Source organism: Vipera ursinii (assembly GCF_947247035.1).
Source record: "Vipera ursinii genome assembly, chromosome: 1".
NCBI classification, from domain to species: Eukaryota; Metazoa; Chordata; class Lepidosauria; order Squamata; family Viperidae; genus Vipera; species Vipera ursinii.
The window spans coordinates 264,978,896-265,004,895 of NC_139512.1; the positions used below are offsets into that span (position 1 = coordinate 264,978,896).

Genomic DNA, 26,000 nt, shown 5'->3' on the forward strand with positions numbered 1-26,000 from the left:
CAACCATTATTTTTCAGGGAGATTTTTTACAAGCCAATGAATTCCATTTCCCCAATTTCCTTTTGGAATAAGGCCTTGTTACTAGTTACTTTTAGAGGATCTCCCCCCCCCCCTTAGAAATGACTCAAACACACACACACACACACACACACACACACACACACACACACACACAAAGACCATTAAACATCATTCACAGACCTGTGGAGGTTTGTGTACCCATGTAACTCAAAGTGATTTTACAAAACTTTTTGCAACAGTCATTAAGCAAATATGGTAGTCATAAGTGTGAATCCATTCATTCAAATAGATTTGAATTACAAATCACAGTCAAATGACCACAAAATGCCACAACCAATTGTAAAGTTGACTGGTTTCCAAACATCTAACTTGCAGTCACATGACCGAGAGGTCATTGTGACCATTTATGATGGCCGGGTTGTGATGATTCTATGGCATAAATGCCAACAATTGTTAAGCAGTTGAAAACTAACTGTATTGAAAAATACAACAGTTGTTTTTTTTCTATTTAGGCACAGTTGTTCCTGATTATAAAACATAACCAGATGCCTTCCAGAGCAATCATGTGCAAATGCAGAAAACTACCAATCAACAGGGACAGAATATGAATGTTGCCTTTGTAACTCAGGCACCTGAATTGGCCTGGAGATGGAAAGAACCTCACCCCTGAATTTGAGGCAGAAACACCTAATACCGTTGCAAAGTGGCTTTTTGCTCCCCTCACCACTGACAATAAGAACCAGAAATACTTTGGGGGAAGTGAAAAGCATTTTATTAAGGGGGTTCAAGATTTTATATAGGGCACAGAAACAAATGATGCATACATTTAATATATAGGATGAGTCAGAAATACAAATAAGAAAGTGATTAGATAGGAGGAAAAACAGACCCCCTAAAAAAGCAGCTTGCTGTGTCAGGGGCGAAGGGATAGTTCCATGAGAGCCACAGGCATGCTTGTGAACTCTCACAACTCCATTTGTGCCAGTAGTGAGCACGTGCACCTGCTTCTCATGTAAATGGAGCTTTGTGCACAAGCACAAGCACCCACCACTCACACAAACAGAGCTGCATGTGCACCCTGCTTGCTTGCCTGAGTTTTGAATGGGCTACAGCCTTGGGATTGGGGACCCCTGCCCTTAAATATGTTGTATCTTCTTCTTTTCCATTCAAGCTTGTTTCTTTAACATTTGCAACACTCAAGGATTTCAGAATACAGCCCTACTCTTTGATTAATGAACCCCTGGAAAGGCTAGGAAAATCATTTCCTAAACTTAAAAAGGAGACATGGATGCCATGCTAAAATCCTAATAAACCTTTATCAAAATGCTAATAATGAGGCCTAAAGTTCCAAGTAACACTATCCTTTCTTTCCCCGCTCAACAGCTTTGTGGTAGAAAGTGAAAAGATGGAAGTTGTTATGAAAAATACCCTGTCTCGTATAGAGAGGGGAATAACATCTGGATTCCCATACTTTTTCATGGATGAAGAAAGTTGATTGCATCACTTGAAGCATTCATTTGGATCCTGTGCATGATGAAATATTGATCATCTTTCACTTTGGCTTTTCTCTTTAGCTACCAGAAATGTTAGAAAATAGACATAATTTCTATGACAAACACAAAATATTGACCATGTGAAAGGAAAGCAAATCATGAAGGCCTAGTTCATGGTGTACTGGAGGTGGGGTGTGGAGAGTCTTTTTCATACCATCTTCCAAAAAGAGCTGCCACTAGAAGTGGCTTTGACAGGCCTTTCTCACTAATCATCTGTCCATCAGGCAAAACCTAGACATAAAAAAAGTATACATTTAAAAAAATCTCATGTGCAAAAGCTTTATTGGAGAAGGAACGTGCTTGACAATACAGACTGCTTAATCACTGAAAATCACAGCAGCTTCCGATCAGGATTATTATTATTGTTGTTGTTGTTATTGTTGTTGTTGTTGTTGTTGTTGTTGTTATTATTATTATTATTATTATTATTATTATTATTATTATTAGCCTTATGCAGCTTGCCATCTGAGTTGCAAAACAATCCAGTTTCATCAACATCTACTGTTCCCTATTCCAAATAAAGACAGTGCCTGGTTACTCTCTGATCTTGGAGGGAAAATGGCCTGGTTTGTTTGGAGACCTCTGTGATTCATAACCCTGGTACTCTGGGGCCAAAATTACAGGTGATATTTGGCAGAAATGTTTTGTCACAAATTACAATATAAACACATAACAGACAAGGGTTAGAACTCAGTTAAAATATGAAGCCAGACTTGAGGCACAGGGGCTTACTCTTTGATTCTCAGTACAGGCCTAAATGGACCCTAGATGGCAAACATAACAGAAGTGTCCTTAGCAGGACATGGACAAATATTCTCTTTATTATAAGCTTAGAAATTAAGAACATAGGGACTCAATTTGCCTTTTGTGACTGAATAATTTAGTATACAACCATAGAGAACAGGCGTGGGCTAGTCCAGTCTAATATAGCCTGCCTTAATTGAAACCCTCACCCCTTCCAGCAAAAGCTCTTCTTCATCTACCAGTGTCATAGCCCCATTGCATCCCAGCTGAAAGGAGGAGTAGGAGTTGGAACTGGGATCATCCAATGGAGATGGCATGTCTTCCCTGGAATGTTTGGAGAGGCTAGGGGCTTAAGACAATGCTGTCCCAGGCCCTTCAGGCATTGCGGGAGGTTGGTCGACTGGACGGGGAGCTGCCTGCCCTCACAGACATGAGGGACAGGCAGTGGTGACAATTGGCAGCAGATCCCCTCTGCTGAGGAACAGCTATCTTCCCCAGTTGATCCAAGGGCACAGAGAGAAGGGTAGAGGCAAGCTCAAAGGAGGTCTGCGAGCTGCTCGGGAGAAGGCCGCCCTGCCCTTCCTCACAATACCTACCTTGGGTTGACTTAAGCAGAGGCCAGAGGGAGATTATTGTCTTGTCAGGAACAATTTTTTGCTTTGGCATGCACTCCTCCGGTCTTGGAAAAACTTAGCCTTGACTCGATTTTCTGCTGGTGCCTTGCCTTCTGCCTGTGCCTCATGGACTTGCCTTGCCCTGTGGACTGTGATTCTGGACTTTGTTCCATGAGCTTGCACCTTGGTTTTGTTCCATTCTGGCTTTTGTTTGGGGGACTGTGGGTAGCTACCTTCAAGGAAGTTTGGAGTGGAGCCTTACTGGCCATTGTAGGGCCATTTGTTGTGCAAATTAACAGAGCAATAAAGGACTCTATCAAGGCCTGCCTCTGCCTAGGCAATCTGGGTCATAACACACTATTAGTTTCGCGGTGGTTACTTGTTGGGTACAATGGGTGCAAGCCTTCTTCACTGAGGGAAAATAGTACATTGGATGAATCATATGGCAGAGTCATCAACTAGTGATATTAGAAAAAAACAGTTACCCCCCATAGAGACTAGTGAAATTGCAGATATATAAATAAATAAATATAAATATATAAATAAATAAATAAATAAATAAATAAATAAATATAAATATACTTTTAGCATAATCACAACACCATTCTTGTAACTGCGTATGTATTTTTCAAGTGGCTTATTTTTTAACTTAAAAATATCTCAAGAAGCCAATATGCTTGTTGAAGTTTGAAACTTACCTTAAATTCTCCAGGAGCCAGCTGGGTCCCACTGAGCAGCACTTCAGGAAACACATAATTAGTGTTAAATGAGCCACTGAGGGAAAAGAAATTGAACGTGGTAGCAGCAGTATCCACTCGCTGGCCGCACGATTTCAAGTCTGTGCCGTTACACTTCAGAAGTGTGCAGATCTGTAGTCAGAGGAGGAAAAAAGGCTTATGTGGAATCAAGTCATCTAGAAATATAAGAAAAACAGCCCATGCTGTTGCCAACAGCTGGAACAACCTACACTAAGTATTTAATGGACAAATACTTATGCATTAAAATTGTTTTAACTTCCATTTCTTCAGCTGAAAAGATTCCCAGAGGGAATATAGGATAGCAATATAGCAGTATAGGATAGTCTATGTTCAGAAGGTTGCAAAAACTAAAACAAAAAGAGTGAAAGAGCAAAAAGGCAAGTCCTTCAATGTTATTTTGTAATCCATCTTTTTAAAAATTGTATGGCGTATTAGTCTAGTAAGTCTCTTCAGGACCCACGACTCTTTGAGATATAATGAAGCTATTAGGCACAGTTTGTGTTTTATTTCAATCTTTTTGCCTAGAAAAGGATTGTTTTATGAGAATTGTCAAGCTTCGTAGAATGGTTATGACTAAATATGTCTGTTTCTAGAATAGTGCATGTTACACCCCAGCTCTGTGAACTGCATTAGTTGCCAGTTTGCTTCCAGGTCCAATTTCAACCTTTAAAGGCCATCTTGGCATGGGACCCAGTTATCTGAAGGACCACCTCTCCCCAATTATACCAGCCCAGTCCATCATTTTGGAAGGTCCTCAAGACAGTTATATTTTCAGGCCTGAGGCTCCCAGGGATCCAGAGATTTGTTTAAATAGCACCACTGTTGAGGTGATCATTTTTATCTTCTCTTTGCCTAGGTTTGTTTTATATTTATGTTTTATGTTTTATGTTTTATTTGATTTCTATACCGCCCTTCTCCCTAGGGACTCAGGGCGGTTCACAGGGCATATATAAATAACGGTACAAAAGTTAAAAAGAAATTAAATCAATGCCCAGTTAAAAACAATAATACAATACTAAAACACCAAATTTAAAACCCATAATCCCCCATCAGGCCAGACCAGCTAATTCGAATAAGTGGGTCTTCAACCCGCGACGGAAGGTTCGGAGGTCTGATGCCATCCGGAGCTCCACCGGCAGTTGGTTCCATAATGCCGGAGCGCCCACAGAGAAGGCCCTCCCCCTGGGGGCCACCAGTCGGCATTCCCTGACCGGAGGCACCCTGAGGAGGCCCTCTCTGTGGGCACGTACTGGGCGGAGGGAAGTTGACGCCGGCAGCAGGTGGTCCCTGAGGTAACCCGGACCCATGCCATGTAAGGACTTGAAGATCATAACCAAAACCTTGAACCTCACCCGGAAGACAACTGGTAGCCAATGCAGCTCGCGGAGCAAAGGTGTAACATGGGAGTACCGGGAAACTCCCAAGACAACTCTCGCGGCCGCATTCTGCACCAGTTGGAGCCTCCGAGTGGTCTTCAAGGGAAGCCCCATGTAGAGAGCATTACAATAGTCAAGGCGAGAGGTCACGAGCGCATGAGTGACCGTACACAAGGCATCCCTTGCCTTGTTTTTATATTATTATTATTTTTTATATTATTTTTATATTATTTTATTATTTTTTATTTTATATTATTTTGTCTTTATATTATTTATTTCTTAATGTAGATTTGTCTCTCTGTATGTATCTGTGTGTGTGTGTGTGTGATCTGATTGTTGTGTACCACCCAGAGTCCCTTATGGCAGCTATAAGGTAAAGGTAAAAGGTTCCCCCGCACATGTGTGCTAGTCATTTCCAACTCTAGGGGCTGGTGCTCATCTCCATTTCAAAGCTGAAGAGCCAGCGCTTGTCCAAGGACATCTCCGTGGTCATGTGGCTGGCATGACTAGACACCAAAGGTGCACGGAACGCTGTTACCTTCCCACCGTAGTGGTCCTTATTTTTCTACTTGCATTTTTTACGTGCTTTTGAACTGCTAGGTTGGCAGAAGCTGGGACGAGTAACAGGCACTTACTCTGTTATGCGGCACTCAGGATTCGACCCGCCAAACTGCCGACCATCTGATCAACAAGCTCAGCGTCCTAACACACTGAGCCACCGTATCCCTTTTATGGCAGCTATACACATGTAATAAATTAAATATGGAGAAAAGATGGAAGAACAGTCTTTGTGTGTGTGTGTTTTTATATTTGTTTTTATACTATTTATTTCTTAATGTAGATTTCTCTCTCTCTCTCTCTCTCTCTCTCTCTCTCTCTCTCTCTGTGTGTGTGTGTGTGTGTGTGTGTGTGTGTGTGTGTGTGTGTGTGTAAAACCCTGATGGTTTTTTTCATGCTGAAAGTATTTCCCCTTCAATTCATACAAGGTACTTTATCATACCAAATTTTCTCCCCCTTTCACTCAGCAGAAAGTACTCAGCCATATTCTGGTAGGCAACAAAGCAGATGTTTCGGGCATCTGATACTAATGCTGAACGTCAAAGCTATTTGGCTTTTGCTGGACTTTGTAAATAGCTTGTTGCCTTCCACTGTGTAAAAGATGCCAGTAAGAAGGACAGTTTGGCTGGAAATGTAATTGTTGACGATATACCTTAGTCAAAACAATACCCTGGTCCAGTTCAGATATGGATCCCTGCTCTTCTACCTTCCATATATGAAAGTCCCACAACCCATCATACCTCACCGAGTCTTTTACCTGCAAATAATATTCTCCTTCAATCACATGAAGCCCATCAAAAACACCCAAGGCATAAACTTCATCCTCTTGCTTCTCTGCCATACTGTAGTTCAAATAGCAGCAGAGGTTTTTCTGGCAGACCGTATAGTTTCCTGCTTCTTGTGATAGTTCCGTAAAGGTGAAATTATCAAAATAGATGCTGTTGTGAAATATTGGGCTCTGTGGTGAGAAATGTTGAAGCCCTGACGCGTACAAGCTCCAGTTGAAAGGGGGAGGGTAGGTGGGAGAAAGACGGGGACGTGCTTCAATTTCTGCAAGTAAGAGTTTGCCATCCTGGCTTTCCATATCAAAGTGATAGGCCTGCGGGCCATTGGGTGTAAAAATGCCACTCCCTGTGAAGACAAAAGAGATGGACAGATCTGTTCATTGTTCTACCGGCAGATTGCAACAATAAAGAAGTTACTTGGAATGCCGCTTGTCAATTACTTGCTATAAACTGGACTGAACCTGAAACAAACCCAGATTCCAATGCAAGAGGCCTGGATTTTGAACATTTTTTTTTAATTTTAATTCCATTTATATCCCGCCCTTCTCCGAAGACTCAGGGCGGCTTACAAGCTTAGCAGTAGCCTTCATTCTATGTATATGCCTGCTTATTAGGGCTTTCACACACACACCCCAAGCGGCATTATTACAAAGTCACCTTAATTGCCCCCAACAATCTGGGTCCTCATGGATGACTCAGAATTCGAATCCTGATCAGTTCAGAAATCTGTTTCTTAAACAACTGTTCAGCTTCCTTCTGCAGCTGAAAGGGCTGTTTTGTATTCTTCAGAGAAGGAATAGCAAAAGGAATGCAGGCAGTCCTCACTTACTGACAGCAGATGGGACCAGAAAGTCTGTTGCTAAGATGATGCAGTCATAAAGTGAAATGTCTCGTGACTCTGCCAATCTTTATCAGTTCATCAGCTCCAGCTGTGATCATCAAGCAAATGCTATATGGTTGCTAGGCGTGACCTCACACAGTCTCCTTTTGGCTTCCCCATTGACTTTGCTTTCAGCAGTGAAAGTTGTCAACAATGATCACGGTTCCCTGCAATGCTGTAATTGTCAGCCAGTTATCAAGTACCCAAATTACGACCACATAATGGTGAGGATACTGCAATGGCCCCGAATTCGAAGACCAGATGAACTTTTTATTTTTTTTCAGCACCATTGTAAATTCAAATGGTTGCTGAATAAGTGATTGGTAAGTGAGGACTAATGAAATGCATCCCATCTTGCCTTTGAAGAAAACCACTTGTGACTCTCTGTCAGGTATCCAAATGGATACAGAAAAGCCATAAGAAATATCTGTGGAGCAATAATTTCAGAAACCTAGAAATTCACGCAGCCACAATTTTCAGGAAAATGTTGTTGTTGTGAGCTGCGAAGTCATGTCCAACCTATCACAACCCTATGGACAACATTCCTCCAGGCCTTCCTATCCTCTACCATCTTCTGGAGTCTATTTAAGCTCACGCCTACTGCTTCAGTGACTCCATCCAGCCACCTCATTCTCTGTCGTCCCCTTCTCTTGCCCTCAATCTTTCCCAGCATTAGGCTCTTCTCCAGTGAGTCCTCATTAGGTGGCCAAAGTATTTGAGTTTTAACTTCAGGATCTGGCCTTCTAAAGAGCAGTCAGGATTGATCTCCTCTACGACTGACCGGTTTGATTGCCTTGCAGTCCAAGGGACTCGCAGGAGTCTTCTCCAGCACCACAGTTCAAAGACCTCAATTCTTTGGCGCTCAGCCTTTTTTATGGTCCAACTTTCACTGCCATACATTGCAACTGGGAAGACCATAGCCTTGACTATACGCACTTTTGTTGACAGGGTGATGTCTCTGCTTTTTAGTGTGCTGTCTAGATTTGCCATGGCTTTCCTCCCCAGGAGCAAGCGTCTTTTAATTTCTTGGCTACAGTCCCCATCTGCAGTGATCTTAGAGCCCAGGAAAATAAAATCTGTCACTACCTCCATTTCTTCCCCATCTATTTGCCAGGAATTGAGAGGGCCAAATGCCATGATCTTGGTTTTCTTAATGTTAAGTTTCAACCCAACTTTAGCACTCTCCTTCTTCACCCGCAACAAGAGGCTCTTTAGTTCTTCTTCACTTTCTGCCATTAGAGTGGTATCATCTGCATATCTTAGGTTGTTGATATTTCTCCCGGCAATCTTAATTCCAACTTTTGATTCATCAAGCCCTGCCTTTCTCATGATGTGCTCTGCATATAAGTTAAATAGGCAGGGCGACACTCCTTTCCCAATTTTGAACCAATCAGTGGTTCCGTGTCCAGTTCTCACTGTTGCTTCTTGGCCCACATATAGGTTTCTTAAGAGACAAATAAGATGGTCTGGTATGCCCATCTCTTTAAGAACTTGCTACAGTTTGTTATGATCCACACAATCAAATGCTTTAGCATTGTCAATGAAGCAGAAGTAGATATTGAATGGTTTGCCTTGGATTCGAACTGAGATCATTCTGTCATTTTGAGGGTTGTATCCCAGTATTGCTTTTCCTATTCTTTTATTGACTATGAAGGCTACTCCATTTCTTCTGAGGGATTCTTGCCCGCAGTAGTATACCTGATGGTCATCTAAATTAAATTGACCCATTCCTGTCCATTTTAGTTCACTGATACCTAAGATGTCGATGTTCAGTCTTGTCATCTCTTGTTTGAGCACATCCAGCTTGCCTTGATTCATGGATCTTACATTCCAGGTTCCTATGGAGAAAAAATCTTTACAGCATTGGACTTTCCTTTCACCACCAGACACATCCACAGCTGAGTGTCCTTTCAGCTTTGGCCCAGTCGCTTCATTCTTTCTGGCACTACTAGTACTAGCCCTCTGCTCTTCCCCAGTAGCATATTGGACGCCTTCCGACCTGAGGGATTCATCTTCCAGCATCATATAGTTTTGCCTTTTGGTACTGTCCATAGGGTTTTCATGGCAAAGATACTGGAGTGGTTTGCCATTTCCTTCTCCAGTGGATCACATTTTGTCAGAACTCTCTGCTATGACCTTTCCATCTTGGGTGGCCCTGCACAGCATAGCTCGTAGCTTCATTGAATTACGCAAGCCCCTTCGCCACGACAAGGCAGTAATTCATGAAGGGGAGGAAAATAGTATTTTTATGCTAACTTCAAAAGTGATGTGGTCTGATATGGGATACATTTTTGTCAGCTTTTTGATACTCCAGAATAATAATAATAATAATAATAATAATAATAATAATAATAATAATAATAATAATAATAACAATAACAACAACAATAACAACAACAACAACAAAACAATAATAATAATAATAATAATAATAATAATAATAATAATAATAATAATAGGATGTTCTCGCAAGTTTTATAAAAGGGTTTTTTTGTCCATCTAATTTTTTGCTCCACAGCTTTAGCCAGTCCCTGAATTCATTTTTCTATAGCCCTTATAGTGTCCTCTAATTGAGCCACTGAATCTTATTACTGTGGCTGATAAAAATCAGAAACACAGTTTTTCTAGTGGTTCCATATTTTAATATAGGAATGATACATAATGCACCTTAATATTAAATAACACTCTACAAAGAAAGTCCTAGACTTATCCTTGTTTGTGTGATGCCTCTTTATGTGTTTATGCAATTGCCCTATCTAAAACAAATAATGGATTAAGATCTGGAGTCAACAGGAGATTGTTTGTCCCTGGATGACTGAATTACTTTAAAGAAAGGATTGAAGTATGACACCAAAATCATTTTGGCTTGTTCATAATTTAGATATATATACTGCCATTTAGATTTGGCTGGATCAATTTTCAAATGAAATTAAGAATCAGGCAGGGTTTTATAAAACAGGAGTGAATTTCTTCCAGCTACTCCCTTTCTGTGTTTCTCTGGCTTTGTCGACATTGTGCTGACTCACTTCCCTTCTTATTCTTGGCATTCTCTCAACATTGTCTCCATAGTATTATGCTGAGTCACTTCCAAGTTGCTATTTTCCCATTTATGTTTTCCTATATTAAAACATTTATACTGCCATACATCTAATAACCAATTATGGGCGGCTCCCAATCAAAAATTAGAACAGCATAATAGCCATATTAAAACTATAAAACTAAACAATAAAATCATTGAAAGCAATGAAAATCTGGCACCAAATCAAATGTGTCACACCATCTCTTATCATTAAATGCTTATCAGCAATAATTAATTTTGTTTTTTATTGTGTTTGCTTATACATTATGTGCTTATTTTATACATTTTGGTAAGCCTCAATAAATCTTAACAGTTGGATAGATCCCCATCACATGCTAAGCCATGGTTCCAATCATTATAGCTGGGTGCAAACAGCATGTAAAGTAAGACAAACAAACCACCTTATGATTTTCTGTGAGGTGTGAAGCCAGTCATTAGTACGTATTCATTTATATGTACTATGCATATTAAGATCTAATTTTAAACCAAGTATATAAAGATTGTAATTACCAGTAATGTCCAAGCTGGGTTTGTGTATATTAGCCGCAAGGATATTCACACGCATTCCCATTGCCCAGGCTGAGTAATATTGAACAGCAGACAAAAGAGGTAGAGTATTTAACCAAGCAGTTGGGAAAAGAATGGTGTCCACCTTGAACTTTTCTACCAATGAGATGGCAGGTTCACCAAAGTTAAGCATATCAGCACAAGTGAAAACACCAAACTTCCCAAAGGAGGTGTTGAAGTTGACAAACTGTGGCTCCTTCGCAAAATCGAAGTGGATTTCTGAGGCAAAAAGGTTGTACTGTTTATAAAAAGGGGAGGGGGAGAGAGAGAGAGAGAATTTATAGCATTAGAGGAAAATTATTTCACTAAAAACACGGAAAAAATGTGATCCTGATGTTTTTCTAGTAGATATTTGTACTTTATTGCTCTCCTTTACACTGTTATAAAAGAAACAGTCAGGGAAAACAAAGGTTCAGATGATAACTGGATTTTATATTATCAAAACAAAGAGGTTAGCCGCTGAGTGTTTCATGATCCAAGTAGCACTTGGAGCAATTCTTGCTCCTTGAAGCTCTTATGGAAAAGTCAGGTGAGAGTGTGTGCTTCTTTTCATTCAAATACAGCAGCATTACCTTGTATTTTGTACCATGTTTACACAGAGGACTGTCTGACTGATAGGGCTATCAGGTTTAGACAGCAACTAATGGACTTTACATTAGATTAGTCAGTCTAAAAATAGTTACCTTGTGATAACGGGCCAGAAACTTTCCTTCTGAATCATAAACAACATTGGTATTGTACTGATAGCGACCATCACTGGGACACTTAGGATCACTGGAGTTACATGTTTTCTTGTCCCCCATGTTGGCAACCACATAGATGCCATAATTCTTTGCCATACAACTAAGCCTTTTCTGCACTGGGGTAAATCCAAACCTAAAATGGAAAGGAAGAATTTAATGAGAAAGGCAGTATCTAGAAATCTGGTAGATTGATCAACAGCGCACAGATACTAGCTTGGTAAATGCATTCTTGCTGAGCTGGGATAAGGAAGGAAGAATGGGAGAAATTTAAATGTTGGTTGATTCAGAAGCAGCAGGCAGGAGAACTCAGCAGGATAAATTAGGAAAACAGCAATCTACCATCCTGATGCACATTTTGCCCCTTTTGCGCGTGCATCTTGATATTGCGTGCCTCAGTGGTGGGATTCAGCCGGTTCGCACCATTTTGGCAGAACCAGTAGCTAATTTTTGTTGCCCAGGCCCAGAATGGACTTCCAGAAGTGGCATCCACACAGAGAACTGGTTGTTCACATATTTGAATCCCACCCACCACTGGTGTGCCTGCATCAAAGGGGTGGAGATTGTGTCATGCAATTGCTGATTTTCATTTTGATGAAAGCCTCTGATTCTGCAGATCCCTTTGTTCAGAAGTATCAACAGCCTTAAAGAGATCTTTTTTCTTTCCTTTTTATAAGAGAACAAATAAAGAACATATTTTCAAGGAAATCTTAAGTAAAAATGATATATGGACATCTTACCATCAATATATCAATGGTGGCTAGAAAAGTGACCCCAAAAGAAGAGGCAAATTTATTATCTGGGGCTGATTCATATTTTGTATAACGGTTTGTGTCTTCAGAATATATATCAAGATTGGGGCTTGTATATTCTTTTGCAGTGTATACATATTCCACATTCTACTAAAATTCTCATCATGCTCTTTCACTGGGAGAAAGATTGCATTAGTCTGCCAGTACAGTAGTTCTAGATTGGCAGTTGTTAGAATTTCTAGTCAGGCTGTCCTGATGGAGGAATTCTGAGAATTGCAAGACCCATACTTCTGAATGACACTTGGCCTTTGGTCAGGTCACAGCTGACCAGAATTCTAGGGTTAACTAATATTATAACATCCCTGTCCACAAGTCATAAAAGGGCCAAGTTTGAAGACCCCTGCTATAAATATTCATCCAAACTGTTGTGATTCAGTTAGTCATCTCAACTGAGTGCAACATTTTATTTAATATTATAAATAAAATATTTCTCTGTAAATGATAAAATGGTGACAAGCTGATTTTTTTTCTTTGAAGAATTAGTTGCACTCATGTCGTATAGCATGGATTGTAACAATAGTGTGCTGAAGCTGATTTGTATCAGCTTTCTGGAATTTTCCAAGCCAACTGAGAACACAGCCGCCATTCCTAGTGTGCCAATCAGCTGTTCCACAGTTAGGGGTTTGGCAGTGGTAATGAAACCAGCAGAGCTGGTTCTTAAACATTCAGCAGCACATCACTGCCTGTAAGTGACTGACAATGCAAAACAGGGAGGGTCTGCTGCTGTGTCACTGTGACTTTTTATTAATAAAGTGACTAAAATGCTTGATTGTGCCTGGGTAGGGATTTTTTTTACCCTGTGAACTCTGATGAGGCAGGTAGGGTGTTCTCTGATGTGAGCTCTGCTACCTCTGGCTTGGATACACACTCCTAACTTGTTCAGGTGGCTGTGGAGGGATAAGTCGCTGGATCTAGGAGGTACTTGATACCTCATTAAGAGAGGGGATCATATTGCTCATTGTTAGGCATATGGTGTTAGCCTACAATGTTGGGTTGAAAATATATTAACCATAATGCTATGGCTTTAAGTTGTTAATTGGCCAATGGGTGTGTAAGTGTTCTCATGGCTATAAGAGGAAGCTAGGAACGTAGTTTCTCTCTCTCTCTGAATTCACTGATCTCTACTATTACTGTTTTTGCTCTGCTGTTGGTTTACTACTGTTGTAAACCTGAACTGTGTATTTGACCTCTGGACCGGTAAGAAGACTTTGTAGCTTGGACTGTTGCTATTGTGAATGACTTGGACTGTTTATTTTTGACTGTGCATTTTTGTTTTTACACCACCTCAAAGTAAAATACTTTTTGTTTTTAACAACTCAGTGTACTCTTACTGTGTGACTCTTGCTGCTCTCAGTACCCTTCCTTGTCTGTGCAACTCTTTGGTAGCACAAGGAGACCTCTGCACATCAAATTCCTTAACACTGGTTATGGGCCCAGGCCTGTACTGAGAGTAAGTACACACAGTATTCCTAGCTGAGTTTGTGTTAGCTGTTTTGGTGTAAAATGGCACAAGAACTGTTGTCAGGCATCTCCTGGATAACCCGGTTGGATGGGACAAACTATGTTTCTTGGTCCACGAAATGCTGCTTGCTTTTGCGCAAGGAAGGACTATGGACTGTTGTAAATAACCCACCAGATACTACTGCTTGGGATCCAGATGATGAAGAGGATGTAAAGAAGTTAGACAACTTTAAAAGAAGCAATGAGAAAGCTCTTTGCATTATTGGGCTAACACTGAATGACCAGCAGCTTGTCCATATTCGTGGTGAGGAATCTGCTGCTAGGTGTTGGGGCGTTTTGCGAAGGCTTTATGTTCGTGACAGTGTGGGTGCACATATACACCTTACACGTAAGCTGTTTAGGGCTCGTCTGCAGAAGAATGGAGATATGCTGACCCATTTAAATTACATGAAGGCAGCTTTTCAAGAGCTTCATGAAAAGGAGCTGATTTTTTCAGAGTTGCATCAGGTCTACATTATTCTGTCATCTTTGGATGAGAGTTATGATGAGTATGTTTCTTCTTTGGAAGTCCTGACCAGAGAGGAACTGACATTAACTAAAATTACGGGGAGACTGCTGGAAGAGTCCAGGAGGAGGCATGACAGAGACCAGCTGAGAGAGACACAGCCACGAGAGGAGCAGCCATTTACCACTGCTTACAATGTCAAGAAATGTTATTCTTGTGGGGCTAGAGGGCATATAGCCAAATTCTGTAGAAAGGGTAAAAAACAGAATGTAAATAGCAGTGGAAAGGCTAAGAAGGGCATTGGTTTGGCTATTTCTGGTGAATCAACATCCAGAAATAATGAATTGTGGGTTGTTGATAGTGGGGCTTCACAATGCATTACTAAAGAGAAAAAGAGGTTTGTTAATATGAAAAACAGCAACCAATATGTTTCACTAGCCAACGGTTGGAGGATGAAGGCCTCTGGTGAAGGTAATTCCTATTGTCCATGTATTGATGAACAGTTACCTATGTTATATATACCTAAACTAAGATTCAACCTGTTATCTGTAAGGGAATTGGTTAAGGTTGGGTTTGTGGTAACATTCAGAGGGGAGCAATGCACTATTGAGAGGAATGAAACCTGTGTAACTGCTAATTTGAAAGATGGTTTATTCGTTCTCACAAGTAACCAGGTTAGTACAGTTAAAGCTAACTCAATATGTGAGAACAAGAAGCCACATGATGAATGTATACATTTATTGCATAGGCGGTTAGGGCATGTGAACTTTAACTCACTACGTAAAACAGTTGAGTTAGTACAAGGAATTAAACTGAAACCATGTAGTAAGTATTTGAATTGCAATGCCTGTAATCAGGAAAAGAGTAAGGCAACTCCTGCAAACAGGTTAAACAGCTTCAAAACAACTGTTCCTTTGGAAGTTGTGTTTACTGATTTAATTGGACCCATGAAGCCAAGTTTAGGAGGGTCATGTTATGTTTTAAGTATATTGGACCACTACTCTCATTATGGTTTTTGTTATCTGCTTAAGTCAAAGGCAGACACTTTCCAACAATTTGCAAACTGGCTGAAGTTTGTGGAAAGGAAAACAAAGAGAAAGGTTCAGTGCATAATTACTGATAATGGTACTGAATTTACAAACAAGCGTTTTGTTGATATGCTACAATCAGCTGGCATTGAGCATAAACGTTCAGCCCCTTATAGGCCACAACATAATGCATTTGTTGAGAGACGTGGGCAAACGTTACAAGCCATGATGAGAACCATGTTAAGAGATTCAGGCATAACAGATAGACTGTGGGGGGAGGCAGCAAAATGTGCAAACCATGTTCTGAATATAGTTGTTAATACTTCTACTGGTAAAATACCATATACTATATGGCATGGTAGAAGACCAAACCTTGATTACCTGCACACATTTGGCACCCCAGCTTGGATCCACATTCCTGCACAACTCAGGAGTAAAGGCCAACATAGGGCTAGGCAATTATACTTCGTAGGTTATGAAGCTAACCATAGATCTTATCGTTTCTGGGAACGAGGCACAACTAATGTATATAACAGTGCGAGTGCAAAATTCCTTGAGCATGTTGGTTGGGATAGGTTAGAGCAAGAAACTGTTAATACTGATCCTCTAGTGTTTGAGGACTCCTCTGATAATGTAACTAGTAATGATAATACATCTCCTGTAAATATAAAAGATGAAAAGGAGATAGGGGAGATAAAAGAGGAATCAGAGGAAGGAAAGGAGTCAGAAATTCAAAGCCCTGTAATTCCTTGGCGTTCAACGCGTATCAGACATCCACCTGATCGCTATGAAGCTAATGTAGTATGTCAAGTTAGTTCAGTACCTTCTAACTATGATGAGATCAGGATGTATCCTGAAAAGGAGCAGGCATCATGGAAAGCTGCAATGAACAGGGAGTTGAAGACTTTGCAGGATCTTAAAGTTTATGAGAAAGCTAAACTGCCACCTGGTGAGCAAGCTAAACATACTGATCTTCGTTATTTAAATGTCAGACAATGTGTCAAAGAGAAATTAATACAGCTAGAGTATTGTTCATCTGATGTAAATATTGCAGACCATTTTACAAAGGTACAAAGTGCTGTGAAACACAATACTAATTGTGAAAGAATGTGCATAAGATTGTAAGAGTTATATATTATTCTACCCAAAGGGGAGAATGTTAGGCATATGGTGTTAGCCTACAATGTTGGGTTGAAAATATATTAACCATAATGCTATGGCTTTAAGTTGTTAATTGGCCAATGGGTGTGTAAGTGTTCTCATGGCTATAAGAAGAAGCTAGGAACGTAGTTTCTCTCTCTCTCTGAATTCACTGATCTCTACTATTACTGTTTTTGCTCTGCTGTTGGTTTACTACTGTTGTAAACCTGAACTGTGTATTTGACCTCTGGACCGGCAAGAAGACTTTGTAGCTTGGACTGTTGCTATTGTTTATGACTTGGACTGTTTATTTTTGACTGTGCATTTTTGTTTTTACACCACCTCAAAGTAAAATACTTTTTGTTTTTAACAACTCAGTGTACTCTTACTGTGTGACTCTTGCTGCTCTCAGTACCCTTCCTTGTCTGTGCAACTCTTTGGTAGCACAAGGAGACCTCTGCACATCAAATTCCTTAACACTGGTTATGGGCCCAGGCCTGTACTGAGAGTAAGTACACACAGTATTCCTAGCTGAGTTTGTGTTAGCTGTTTTGGTGTAAAATGGCACAAGAACTGTTGTCAGGCATCTCCTGGATAACCCGGTTGGATGGGACAAACTATGTTTCTTGGTCCACGAAATGCTGCTTGCTTTTGCGCAAGGAAGGACTATGGACTGTTGTAAATAACCCACCAGATACTACTGCTTGGGATCCAGATGATGAAGAGGATGTAAAGAAGTTAGACAACTTTAAAAGAAGCAATGAGAAAGCTCTTTGCATTATTGGGCTAACACTGAATGACCAGCAGCTTGTTCATATTCGTGGTGAGGAATCTGCTGCTAGGTGTTGGGGCGTTTTGCGAAGGCTTTATGTTCGTGACAGTGTGGGTGCACATATACACCTTACACGTAAGCTGTTTAGGGCTCGTCTGCAGAAGAATGGAGATATGCTGACCCATTTAAATTACATGAAGGCAGCTTTTCAAGAGCTTCATGAAAAGGAGCTGATTTTTTCAGAGTTGCATCAGGTCTACATTATTCTGTCATCTTTGGATGAGAGTTATGATGAGTATGTTTCTTCTTTGGAAGTCCTGACCAGAGAGGAACTGACATTAACTAAAATTACAGGGAGACTGCTGGAAGAGTCCAGGAGGAGGCATGACAGAGACCAGCTGAGAGAGACACAGCCACGAGAGGAGCAGCCATTTACCACTGCTTACAATGTCAAGAAATGTTATTCTTGTGGGGCTAGAGGGCATATAGCCAAATTCTGTAGAAAGGGTAAAAAACAGAATGTAAATAGCAGTGGAAAGGCTAAGAAGGGCATTGGTTTGGCTATTTCTGGTGAATCAACATCCAGAAATAATGAATTGTGGGTTGTTGATAGTGGGGCTTCACAATGCATTACTAAAGAGAAAAAGAGGTTTGTTAATATGAAAAACAGCAACCAATATGTTTCACTAGCCAACGGTTGGAGGGTGAAGGCCTCTGGTGAAGGTAATTCCTATTGTCCATGTATTGATGAACAGTTACCTATGTTATATATACCTAAACTAAGATTCAACCTGTTATCTGTAAGGGAATTGGTTAAGGTTGGGTTTGTGGTAACATTCAGAGGGGAGCAATGCACTATTGAGAGGAATGAAACCTGTGTAACTGCTAATTTGAAAGATGGTTTATTCGTTCTCACAAGTAACCAGGTTAGTACAGTTAAAGCTAACTCAATATGTGAGAACAAGAAGCCACATGATGAATGTATACATTTATTGCATAGGCGGTTAGGGCATGTGAACTTTAACTCACTACGTAAAACAGTTGAGTTAGTACAAGGAATTAAACTGAAACCATGTAGTAAGTATTTGAATTGCAATGCCTGTAATCAGGAAAAGAGTAAGGCAACTCCTGCAAACAGGTTAAACAGCTTCAAAACAACTGTTCCTTTGGAAGTTGTGTTTACTGATTTAATTGGACCCATGAAGCCAAGTTTAGGAGGGTCATGTTATGTTTTAAGTATATTGGACCACTACTCTCATTATGGTTTTTGTTATCTGCTTAAGTCAAAGGCAGACACTTTCCAACAATTTGCAAACTGGCTGAAGTTTGTGGAAAGGAAAACAAAGAGAAAGGTTCAGTGCATAATTACTGATAATGGTACTGAATTTACAAACAAGCGTTTTGTTGATATGCTACAATCAGCTGGCATTGAGCATAAACGTTCAGCCCCTTATAGGCCACAACATAATGCATTTGTTGAGAGACGTGGGCAAACGTTACAAGCCATGATGAGAACCATGTTAAGAGATTCAGGCTTAACAGATAGACTGTGGGGGGAGGCAGCAAAATGTGCAAACCATGTTCTGAATATAGTTGTTAATACTTCTACTGGTAAAATACCATATACTATATGGCATGGTAGAAGACCAAACCTTGATTACCTGCACACATTTGGCACCCCAGCTTGGATCCACATTCCTGCACAACTCAGGAGTAAAGGCCAACATAGGGCTAGGCAATTATACTTCGTAGGTTATGAAGCTAACCATAGATCTTATCGTTTCTGGGAACGAGGCACAACTAATGTATATAACAGTGCGAGTGCAAAATTCCTTGAGCATGTTGGTTGGGATAGGTTAGAGCAAGAAACTGTTAATACTGATCCTCTAGTGTTTGAGGACTCCTCTGATAATGTAACTAGTAATGATAATACATCTCCTGTAAATATAAAAGATGAAAAGGAGATAGGGGAGATAAAAGAGGAATCAGAGGAAGGAAAGGAGTCAGAAATTCAAAGCCCTGTAATTCCTTGGCGTTCAACGCGTATCAGACATCCACCTGATCGCTATGAAGCTAATGTAGTATGTCAAGTTAGTTCAGTACCTTCTAACTATGATGAGATCAGGATGTATCCTGAAAAGGAGCAGGCATCATGGAAAGCTGCAATGAACAGGGAGTTGAAGACTTTGCAGGATCTTAAAGTTTATGAGAAAGCTAAACTGCCACCTGGTGAGCAAGCTAAACATACTGATCTTCGTTATTTAAATGTCAGACAATGTGTCAAAGAGAAATTAATACAGCTAGAGTGTCACTGCACGTTTTTTTGTTCGTCAGAAAAGTTCATTTCTAACTGTACATTTCCCCTGTTCTCTGCACCTGTTGTGATAACTTATCTGGTAACCATAGTGAATCCCATATGACTAGCTATGTTATGGTTTCAGTCTGTTTAGTGCGCATGTCTAGAAGAAGTTCCCAGAGTTATTATCTGCTTTGCTGTTACTGTCTGTTACGTTAGGATGTAGCCCAGCTAGCTCTGTATAATATATATTTAGTTTTTATATTTTTGTAAGTAAAAGGTATTTAGTAAGATTATGCGTCGTGTTTTTCTTGCCTTCCTGCAAGTGTAACATGCATTCTCTGAAGCACGGTCCGTCGCCCTCTACAAAGGTGATTTTTACCTTGACATTTTGGTGTCGAGGATGGTTTGATTTATGTTTTTGGAGAAGCATGTTTCTGCGGCTGTTATCAGTTAGTTAGTGCTAGTGAGGCAGCGGTGATTAACTGCTGAAACATGTCAGGAAGGAAGCCACGGCTGGAAAGGAGTCTTTCTGTTGGGCATCTCCCTTCGACCTTAAGAACTCCGATAGCTTCGGCCACACGCCTTGGAGAAGACGCACCTGCTCCTGTCCACGATGCAAGGTCAGTCACTCTTTTTTCTACTTTTCCAAGCTCCCTGGCAGCTGCTTTTGAAAATGTTCACACTCCAGGGGCTCAGGATGAATTTCAAAGGCTTGGAGCGAAACCTAAAGTTCAGCCGAAAAAAATTCCTTCTGCTCCTTCAAGCCCCAAGCAAACTATGCGAGATAGGGCTATGCAAGGCTACTGTGAACAAATTGGGTTTTTTGAAAGGCGTTTGCAGCAGGCAAAGAAATATGTGTCAATGGTTCAGCAATATGAGAGGAATTATGAGCATGAACCGGCCATATTGCCACACCCACAAGGAGAAGCCATATTGCCTCCTTCTTTCCCAAAGCTAAAGTCACGCCCATCATTGAGTGTCATGCAAGACGAATGGGAACCGGAGGCTCCTGTGTCACATGATTATGGGCTGTCTCAAAGGCCATACAGAGCCACAGTGATGCCTGAAGCAAATGTTATAGCACCATCTACTGGTGAAGCTGCATTAAGACATGAATTGGAGCTCTCACTCTCGCAATTGTCTATGGAGGAGTCTTTGCTCAGAGATACAAGATTTCTGCCGTTATCTGAGGCTCCAGTCCCTGATGGTGCTAGGATTCCTGTTACTATTGCTTCTCCTGTTAATATTGCTTCTATGCAAGCCCTTCTACCTGGCAGAGCACAGCCATATGTAGCCCACATGCAATTGCCACCGGGTTCTTATATGCGAAGGCCAGTGTCATCTGCAGATTATGCTAATGCACCAGTCCCAGCGCCAGCGCCTCCTGCTGGCCAGGGTGGAATAGCAGCTCAAAGACAGTCACAGCCAGCACCAAGACTACCGGCAGCTTCAATGCAACTGCCGCATGTCCAGGCACAGACGCCACTGGTGCCCCCTGCAGGTTATGGTCGGATTGCACAACCTGCACAGCCAGTACCTCAATTGTATATTCCTCATCAAACACCTTCCATTGTACCACTGGCTGGTGATTCAAAATTAAAGAAGTCAGGACAGAATTACAGGGCATGGGTCAGTGAGGTTGGACTTTTGTTACGCAGAGAAGGTACTCACATGATGGTGTTTAATCCTCCTGCCCAGCCATGGACTCCTGACATATGGGACTTGGATAATAGAGCATGCACAACATTATTGATGTCAATGGACATTGAATTGCAGCTCACGTTTTCACAAGATGCAACTGCCCAACAAATTTGGACTCAGTTAGAGGCATGTTATCGGCCTACATCAATTGAGTCTACATGTTTACTTTTGTCTGAGTTCCATGGTTCCAGATTAAAACCTGGTGAACATATTGGAGCACATTTGACTAAAATGAAAGGTATTAGAAAAGAACTGGGTGAAAAAGGCTATCCTATTGATGATTTTCAAATGATCAGCATTATCATCAATTCTTTGAATCATGAGTGGAAAGATGCTATTTCCAAGATTAATCAAGTGCCTATTGCTCAACGCACAGTGGATCATGTATGCAGGATCTTAGCCGAAGAAGAGGCAGTTATGCAAGCTGCGCCACATTTAAGGGAACCACCTGCATCAAGAGCTTCAGCGAGGCGTGCCTTCCGTGGAAGGACCTACGTTCCAAGAATGCCAAGATGCTACATCTGCAATCGTGTGGGACATGCCACCCGGGATTGTCCCCAACGAGTTCCAGCGCCCGTCACATACCAGCCCAGAGGAACAGATTCCAGAGGAGGCAGAGGTAGAGGCGGACGACAAAGTCGTGGTCGTGGTTCCAGGCGTGATCCACAAGCTCCACTTGTCACATTGGTTGTGACCAACGATCCACAGCCTCAACCAGAGTACGACAGACGACTTCTTTGGACTTTGGACAGTGGAGCAGCATTACATGTAACCTACAGAAAAGAGCTTTACACTGAGATGCACGAGCCTGAACCTGAACTTCGTGAACTTTACTCTTTTTCCAATCATCCTGTTCAGGTCATGGGAAAAGGAACTGTCTACATTGAAGAGCTTGATGCTCTCATTCCAAATGTTTACTATGTTCCATCTGCCAGTAGTAATTTGCTTAGTCAGAGTCATTTGTCTAGGTTTTCTCATTTTCAGGTCCACCATCTTGAAAAAGCAAGTTATATAGTCAAAGACGGAGATATTGTTGCTGAAACCATGTTGATTGGTGGTGTTTATTACTTAAAACCAAAGCCTAAGCAGCAAGAGCAGGCAAGTATACAAGCTCCAAAAAGGGAAAGCACAGGCCCAGAGAGAGACGTCCCAGAGAGAGATCCTGTTGCTACTCCAAAGGTTCCTAAAAATGATAAAAATACAAAAAAGACACAGGTTGCTCACAGCAAGCCTGGGGTTCCTAATAAAAATGCTAAAGTTGAGAATTCACTAACAGGTAAACCTTTGCATTCCAGGTGTATCCATAAGTGGCACAGAAGATTGGGTCATGCCAGTTTCCGTGTACTGAAGAAGATGCCAGAGTTCGCAAGAGGTTTGGATCTAAAGGGGTGTAAGGTGTTCTTGGACTGTGCTGTCTGCAAGAAAGCCAAATCCAAGGCAGCAGCAATTCCAAAATGCGCTACACGCCTGTCAACACGCATTTTTGATTTGGTACACACTGACATAGTTGGTCCTTTTGCACCAACACTTGGTGGTAAAAGATATTTCTTGACAATCGTTGACAATTATTCTAGATATGGATATGTATATCCTATGAAAGAAAAATCTGAGACCTTTCAGATCTTTAAAGACTTTGCTAGTCTTGTCTATACCCAATTCAAGGTCAACATTGCCAGAATCCAGAGTGATCGCGGTGCTGAATTCATGTCTCAACGTTTCCAGGACTGGATGCGTAAGAATGGGATAGTACCTCAGACATCTGCTCCTTATACTCCAGCTGAAAATGGGGTGGCAGAACGCAGAAATGGGGTTTTGCAAACCATGATGCGTTGCCTCCTTGAAGATGCTAACCTCAGTCTTCCATACTGGGGTGAAGCTATCAAATATGCTAACCATATCGTCAACCGTACTTGGAGTAGCGTGATAAATCAGACCCCTTATTTCATGTTGTATGGACACAAGCCTGATCTCTCACATCTCCATATTTTTGGTTCCTATGCTATGGTGAATATTCCTTTAGCCCAAAGAAAGAAAGGGGGTCCTGCAGCAAAAAGGATGAGATTTATGGGCATTGATGATAATTCAAAATGGAGCAAATACATTGACTCTCATCATGTTATTGTGATTTCACAATCTGCTACTTTTGAGGAAGATGCGGACTGGTCCAGGATTCATTCTAACGATCCTGGAGTTTATTTTCCTAGAGATGATGTTGCTGATGCCACGCAACCTGATCAAGAATCACAGGAGAATGTTCCTTCCACGAGTTCTTCTCAACCTACTGTTCCGTCTTCGCAAGCCGCCGATGTTGCTGCTGGCGACGATGATGAAGACGAGGACGACATGGAAGAAGAATGGACGGTTGGCCCGAGGCGTTCCAAGAGGTCCACAAAGGGAATCCCTCCAAAACGGTATTCGTGGCAAGTAACAAAAACACCTGTACCTTTGATTTGTAATGTTACACTTCCACCTGAGAAGTTCACACAGATCAAACATCTCCCTGAATCAGAACAAGATAAATGGTTTGAGGCAATGCAGGCTGAAATGGACAGTCTAAAGAAACTTCAAGTGTTTACGCCTGCGAGCCCTCCAGCAAACAAGAAAGTTATTGGTACTCGATGGGTCTACAGGATCAAAAAGAAGCCGAATGGTGAGTCGTTGTACAAGGCCAGACTCGTAGCCCAGGGTTTTGCTCAACGTTATCCTGAGGACTATACAAATACATACTCACCCACAGTGCGGACTGAAAGTGTGAAAATTGCTTTAGCCACTGCAACTATCCTTGGCCTGGAAGTTTTTCAGTTCGACGTTGAAACGGCTTATCTTCACGCTGATCTTGATGAAGACATCTACGTCAAAGGTCCTCCAGGTTTCAGACAGCAAGAAGGGGATACCTGGTTTCTACACAAAAGTCTTTATGGTCTGAAACAGTCTGGTTTAATGTGGTACTTATGTCTTTCTGACAAACTAAATTCAATGGGCTTTATTAAGTCCGAAACAGATGAATGCGTGTTTACCAAAAGATCCGGTAATAGGTATGAGATAATTCTTGTTTATGTCGATGATATTGTTTATATTGGTCCAAATAAGCAGATGAGTGAGGTTTTTGCTAAAGCTTTACAAAAGTTTTTCACGTTGAAGTGTTTAGGGTGTATTAACACTTATTTAGGTGTTCAAATTGCCAAAACTCAGAAGGGGTTTAGTCTCACACAAGGAGAGAAGATTGAACAACTGTTACATCACTGTAACATGGAGGACGCTAAGCCTGTGAGTATACCCATGCAAACTGACTTTCACATTTTGGCACATGAACCAAGTCCTGAGTTCGAGGATCAAACACTTTATCGCTCAGTCATTGGGTCGCTTCTATATATTAGTAGTTGGACTAGACCCGACATTGCACTTAGTGTTAATCTTTTATCACGACACGTAGGCAAGGCAAAACAGTTTCATTGGACATGTGTTAAAAAGTTATTGAGGTATCTAAAACACACAAAAGACATGAAGTTGTTGTTGGAACCCACACATACTGACTATGCAGAGTTATGTTGTTTTGCAGATTCAGATTGGGCAAGTGATAAGAAGTCACGGAAAAGTACATCAGGTTACATGATGTTCTTAAATGGATGTCCTGTTTACTGGCATGTGCGTAAACAGAATTTTGTTTCTTGTTCCTCTACAGAAGCTGAGTATGCTTGTGTGTCTGATGCATGCAATTCTTTAACCTGGTTTGATGCTTTAGTCACAGATATCTGGACACATCCGATTCGACCGATCACAGTAATGGAGGATAATGAATCTGTGGTTTATATTTCTGAAACACGTTTTACAGGTTCAAGGTCCAGACACATTGACATCCGATATCAAAACATAAGGCAACTGGTTAAACAAGGTTTTGTGACGTTACAGTATGTGCCTACACGTGATCAAATTGCTGACATGCTGAACAAACCACTTCCTACAGCCCAGCATGAGTATCTGCGTGAGAAGATGTGCCTTACCTGAGTCTTCACTTTGCTGACGAAAGAAGGGGAATGTCACTGCACGTTTTTTTGTTCGTCAGAAAAGTTCATTTCTAACTGTACATTTCCCCTGTTCTCTGCACCTGTTGTGATAACTTATCTGGTAACCATAGTGAATCCCATATGACTAGCTATGTTATGGTTTCAGTCTGTTTAGTGCGCATGTCTAGAAGAAGTTCCCAGAGTTATTATCTGCTTTGCTGTTACTGTCTGTTACGTTAGGATGTAGCCCAGCTAGCTCTGTATAATATATATTTAGTTTTTATATTTTTGTAAGTAAAAGGTATTTAGTAAGATTATGCGTCGTGTTTTTCTTGCCTTCCTGCAAGTGTAACATGCATTCTCTGAAGCACGGTCCGTCGCCCTCTACAAAGGTGATTTTTACCTTGACATAGAGTATTGTTCATCTGATGTAAATATTGCAGACCATTTTACAAAGGTACAAAGTGCTGTGAAACACAATACTAATTGTGAAAGAATGTGCATAAGATTGTAAGAGTTATATATTATTCTACCCAAAGGGGAGAATGTTAGGCATATGGTGTTAGCCTACAATGTTGGGTTGAAAATATATTAACCATAATG

General features: G+C 41.0%; 1 protein-coding gene across 1 annotated transcript in view; it reads right to left on the bottom strand.

Annotated features, from left to right (window-relative positions):
- Positions 1–776: 776 nt before the first annotated feature.
- The window catches only part of LOC310651015 (pantetheinase-like), a gene marked incomplete at its 5' end in the record, with an annotated part of 37,055 nt that continues 11,831 nt past the window's right edge, over positions 777–26,000 (bottom strand). The window contains 5 exons of the mRNA XM_083379946.1: positions 777–1,805; positions 3,631–3,801; positions 6,382–6,755; positions 10,879–11,173; positions 11,619–11,811. Of these exons, the coding sequence (XP_083236072.1) occupies positions 1,686–1,805; positions 3,631–3,801; positions 6,382–6,755; positions 10,879–11,173; positions 11,619–11,811 (1,153 nt within the window). The 3' untranslated portion in view covers positions 777–1,685. The remainder of the gene's footprint in view (positions 1,806–3,630; positions 3,802–6,381; positions 6,756–10,878; positions 11,174–11,618; positions 11,812–26,000) is intronic.